This window comes from Anopheles darlingi, chromosome 2, assembly GCF_943734745.1.
Source record: "Anopheles darlingi chromosome 2, idAnoDarlMG_H_01, whole genome shotgun sequence".
Taxonomy (NCBI): Eukaryota; Metazoa; Arthropoda; class Insecta; order Diptera; family Culicidae; genus Anopheles; species Anopheles darlingi.
In genome coordinates this window covers 2,762,501-2,767,500 of record NC_064874.1, presented here as the reverse complement: position 1 = coordinate 2,767,500, position 5,000 = coordinate 2,762,501, and the positions used below count along the sequence as shown (strand labels likewise).

Here is a 5,000-nt window from a genome sequence, read left to right as displayed (position 1 = left end):
CCTCCGGATGGTGTATGCCGCGTTCTACTTCAGCTTCTTCCTGTCCAAAAAGGAACCGGTCGATGTGGTGTTCTGCGATCTCATCTCGATGGGCATCCCCATCTTCCGGCTCGCTCGCCCCAATCCAAAGATCCTGTTTTACTGCCACTACCCCGATCAACTGCTGTCGCGACAGGGAAGTCTGCTGAAGCAGTGCTACCGCATGCCCCTCAACTATCTGGAGGAAATCACCACGGCGCAGGCGGATAGCATACTGGTCAACAGCAAGTTCACGAGCCGGGTGTTCAAGGAAACGTTCAAGCGCATCGCTACCGACCCGGATGTCCTCTATCCTTCGTTGAATACCCGCTTCTTCGACGAGACGGTCGTGGATGAGTCGGATCAGGTCGTGAAGCTGCCCAACGATGCATTCATGTTTCTGTCCATCAACCGGTACGAACGTAAGAAGAACCTACCGCTAGCACTACACTCGTTTAAGGCGCTACAAGAGAGAGTCACCCCGGGAGAATGGAACAAGGTGTATCTCGTCATGGCCGGTGGCTACGATGACCGGGTGCTGGAGAATGTCGAACATTACGATGAGCTAGAGGAGATGGCCGAAGATATGCGCATCCGTTCCAAAGTTTGCTTACTCAAGTCGCCTACTGATCGACAGAAGTTGTTCCTGTTGCATCGTGCCCAGGCTCTGCTGTATACCCCTGAGTTTGAGCATTTCGGTATCGTCCCACTGGAGGGCATGTACCTGTCGAAGCCCGTCATTGCGGCCAACAGTGGCGGACCGCTAGAAACCATAATTCACGATCAAACCGGGTTTCTCTGTGAACCGGTACCAAAGGAGTTCGCGGCTGCTATGGCGAAGCTACTGAGCGACGATAAGCACGGCGAGCGCATGGGGGCCATGGGCCGAAAGCGAGTTCAGCAACGGTTTTCCTTCGATGCGTTCAGCACGAAGCTGGACAACATCGTCAACGATATGGTAGCGCGTGAGTCCGGGAAGAAGTACAAATAGCATCGGTGGTGTTTGCCATTGTCCACCTTCCTACTGGTGGCACATGGCATGCCGCAACACTATGGTGGCGACTCGTGGACCGCTTTATTCGCCCAATGACTGACGCATATCTGCTAAACTTCCACGCGAGTATCTCCTCTCTTGCCACTGCACCTTTACGTTTTGGCATCATTGTCCATGATCTACCGTAGTAGTAAGGTAAACCGTTTGTAGCCGTTTGTAGTATGTGATTCGAGTTGGTCAAATGTAAGAACCGACTTTACGAAACGTGAATTGTAGTTACAGTGAAATGATGTATGTAGTTGATGTTTTAAATTTTCTCAAATATATTCTAATCCACCAGCGTCGCTCAGCATGCCCTTCATGGCCAAAGGACAACATTTGAGCTTTCCATCACAACCAAACTAAGCGAAATCGATTTCAGAATTTCTTTTATTTTATAAGTTTCATTGCATCACTTTTCCATGTGTTGTTCTGTGGAATAGAAAGAAGGAATATGGTTACAGTAGCAATCAACGAGAGATATACAGCTTTAACTTACCAGAGATTTAAGTGCATTCTCCGCGTACAATCGCTCCTCGGTACCGCTTTCCAGAGTGCTTCGATACGCTTCCAGGTCGGCACGATCTTTCAGCAGAACCATGGCATCGATGGTGCCATGCTTTGAGTTTACTCTCCGCGCCAAAGCCAACCTTCGCTGTGGATCTTCCACCTTTGCCAGGAATGTGTTGATCACGGGTTCAGGTGCGTGCAACGCGTGCAGACGTAGGATCGTACGATCGATTGGAATGTTCAATTTAAACGACTTTTGTTTGAGATTCAACCAGGCCTTTTTCTCGAAAATATGGTCAAAATCCAACCAGGCCTGCTGTTTTGCTCTCTCGTTGAGAGCGATCCATTCAAACTGTGCTTGCGAAATTTGGTGATTTTCGGCCAGCTTGAACGGATTGTCATTCGTCTGGAGTGAGGTATCGCCCCATTTGTACTTCCCGCAAACGTAGTGCAACGTTTCCAGAACCGATTTGTCTTGAATTTCCACCGCCGCTTTACTTCCACCGGTAGCATGTAGTTCGCTTGATTGATATTCTGAAAGGTATCCAGTTTGAAAAGATGGCAAGGCGACATCCAGATTAAATCCGCTTCAATCTTACCAAGTAGATTAATGTAGTTGGCTACCAGCTGGGCATAGAATGAGTTCGAGCCTGGTTGTGAGAAGTAATCGCCGTAAATCTTCTTCAGTCGTTGGCGCTTAAACTCTACATTGGATGTACTGCAGACGAATATGGAAAATTGTAGCAGCTGAAATTGGACAACGATAGCACCGTCTAAACGTTCGTATAAATCAAAAATGCTCTGATTACTTACACTGGCTTCATGGTGTCTTCCAAGGAATCTGAAAAAGAAGAAAGTACAGAATCTGCATTTTCACGTGGTATCCACGTAGTACTTACACCAGTAGATCGGTGCACTCGGTAACTTTCAGGCGAAGCGCAAGATAGTTCACATAGTGATGCACCGCTTCCGGACGCATCTGTAGTAGACTATAGAAAAGTTTTTTCTTGAGTGTCCGATCGAGAAAGAGTAACACTTTCAAGATCGCGTTTCCGCTGCCCGATGCAATCGCTTGATCGAGAAGTTGTTCCTTTTCCGACATGGAGCGGAACATTTCTAGCGAGCAAGGCTGCCCGAGGATCACCTTCCTCAGCACCGATTCCGTCGACGGTGCGTAACGGAATTCTTGTATCTTTTTCCGTAGCAGCTTCACCTCTTCCTCGAGTGAGATTCCTTTGGGAATGGTCATTTCGTTTCGCGACTGTTCTTGGAGAATTAACTCGAGATTCTCGTCGGAGATTATCATGTGCAGTGGTAGCTCGGTCTGCGCGTTTCCATAAGCCACTTCCGAGGGTGTGTCCTCGCCGAAAAGACTGCGTTTGTTGCTGTTTGCTCCGTGACCGGAAGGTACCTCAAGCACGGCCACCTGTTAACGAGTCGGTTAGAGATCGGACCAGAGCCTTCGTGAGCCTCCCAACTTACATCGTCTTCGTCGAAGTTAAAGGACTTGTTGGTGGAATCGTTCCAGTAATCCTCGTCCTTCGATTCCATCCTGTTCCGGTTCCTGGTCGTTCCCGCGGAAATGTAAACATTCCCGGAATCTTGACAGCCGGCAGACTGACGTTTCTCGGTAGTAACAACACGTTTGCACTTGCGGTCTAGGATTTCGTAAAAATTGCAATAATCCCTTAAAATAATTGCAATTTCATTCCCTTTATACACCCCCGAGTTCCCCCTCTTCTGCAGACGAACTGTGATCTTTAAAGTGTGCGGTGTCCGATACAGGATTGTGCCAAATTCCTTTGTCGGAATCAAAATTTTCTCATCGACTAGCGGCCGCGTAAGCTCTTTCAACCTCGGCATAATGGAATTACCGAGATTAACCCGTGCTATGAGGGCCAACACGGATCTTGACAAAAAGCGGAATCTAACGCACGATGCAAAGGAACGTGCGGCCATAGAGTTGTTCCGCAAAAAAGAGAGCCGAAGGTAAGTCGGTACCGCCGTGGTGGACACGTCCTTTAAATGATTCTTTCTTGCCTTCTTCAGCGGTGTAACTTGGAAGGAACTGAAACTCTTCATCAACGAAAAACTGGATCCCAAACCCAGCGGAGTGCTAGCAAAACAGCTGCGTGATCTGTGGGAACTGAGCCGAGAAATGGTCGGTTCGGAGGAGAACACCGAACTGATTGATGAAGCCGCAATTACGGTGCTGCGGATGTTTTTGGATCAAAAAGTAGTGCTTGTGAAGCACTCTTCTCAGCTGAAGAAGATTTTTGGTCCAATAGCTAACGCGTTGCTGAACAAAATGTGCATGGTAAGCATCGTCGGCGTTTCGCGGCTTCCCATCATTAACTTTGCGTGACTTACAGCTAGTGTTCGATATAAGCGGAAACTTGACTATGGAATGCCGAGAGTATCTAAAGGAAAAGGAAGTCGTCGAAGGTGAGAGCTCTAGTGAACTCGAGATGTGGGGTAATGATATAGTCTGCAATATAGTGCTAGATCAACCAGAATACGATCATAGCAAGCTCACTGATCTAAGCGTACCTAAACCGATGTCCAGTAAAGCGGTTCAATCATTCTCTATGCAATATGAACCCTCGCAGTCGGCACAATCGGAACCGGTGGCCGGAACGTCTAAAGGGGCTGTTCCGAAACAGCAGCCGTCGCCAAAGTACACGAGAGCCTGGCTGGCACAGTTTGTACCGGCCGACCTGCTGGATAACTTAATTGAGCTGCTACGTTCAGCCAAAACAAACGACGAACTTCAGATCGATTTGTTCGATTTCCTCGGTGTCGATTATCTGGATTTGATCACCGAAATGCTACAGAACCGGAAAGAGCTGATCGAATCCGCCAAAGCGATCAAAACGATCAGTGCATTCAAGGAGAAGGCTGTGAAAAGGCTCGAAGCGATGCAGCATGCACCGGCCTATTTGATGCCGGTTAAGATACAATCCGAATCGGAAAAGCAATTACGCCGGCAAGTGAACAAGGAGGAGAAAAAGTTGAAAAAGTTCCTTAACGTAGTCGAGCAAGAGGAGGAAGCTTGCGAAGAACTCGACCCGTTGAAGTTGCGGGTTAATTATCAGCAAAGTTTGCTTCTGGCCGCGCAAATGAAACCGCTTTTGCTGAACGATAAGCCACGTATCGCCATGGCAGCTGGACCACGGCAGTCCTCCCAACGTGTAAAGTACCCCAACGTGTACGATTCGTATAGTGAGGCTCGGAATCATGTTGGGTTTATTGCGGGTAATAAGATTGTCCTTCCCGAGAACGTCGAACGCACGGATAATAAGCTGTACGAAGAGGTGAGGATTCCGGCTACCGATCCACCGCCGCTGTCGATCGGTAGTGAGCGGATCCGTATCGAAATGTTAGACGAGATCGGTCAGATTGCGTTCAAAGGTTGCAAGGAGCTTAATCGTATACAGAG

The 5,000-nt window shown here is 48.4% G+C and overlaps 3 protein-coding genes across 3 annotated transcripts in view; 2 read left to right on the top strand and 1 right to left on the bottom strand.

The window, feature by feature from the left end:
• Nucleotides 1-1,554, top strand: part of LOC125949803 (alpha-1,3/1,6-mannosyltransferase ALG2) — a 1,909-nt gene extending 355 nt beyond the window's left edge. The window contains exon 2 of the mRNA XM_049677159.1: nt 1-1,554. This exon is cut by the window's left edge and continues 242 nt beyond it. Within this exon, the coding sequence (XP_049533116.1) occupies nt 1-1,009 (1,009 nt within the window). The 3' untranslated portion in view covers nt 1,010-1,554.
• Nucleotides 1,405-3,197, bottom strand: LOC125949802 (vacuolar protein sorting-associated protein 16B). Its single transcript, XM_049677158.1, has 6 exons — nt 3,044-3,197; nt 2,461-2,987; nt 2,375-2,402; nt 2,161-2,308; nt 1,551-2,095; nt 1,405-1,483 (listed from the first exon to the last, which is right to left on the bottom strand). Exons 1-6 carry the CDS (start codon nt 3,110-3,112, stop codon nt 1,442-1,444), a joined length of 1,359 nt encoding a protein of 452 aa, XP_049533115.1. The 5' UTR covers nt 3,113-3,197; the 3' UTR covers nt 1,405-1,441.
• An 8-nt stretch (nt 3,198-3,205) lies between these two features.
• LOC125949798 (activating signal cointegrator 1 complex subunit 3) overlaps nt 3,206-5,000 on the top strand; it is a 7,219-nt gene continuing 5,424 nt past the window's right edge. Inside the window, exons 1-3 of the mRNA XM_049677154.1 lie at nt 3,206-3,550; nt 3,611-3,878; nt 3,934-5,000. The exon at nt 3,934-5,000 is cut by the window's right edge and continues 4,158 nt beyond it. Coding sequence (XP_049533111.1) covers nt 3,426-3,550; nt 3,611-3,878; nt 3,934-5,000 — 1,460 coding nt within the window. The 5' untranslated portion in view covers nt 3,206-3,425. The remainder of the gene's footprint in view (nt 3,551-3,610; nt 3,879-3,933) is intronic.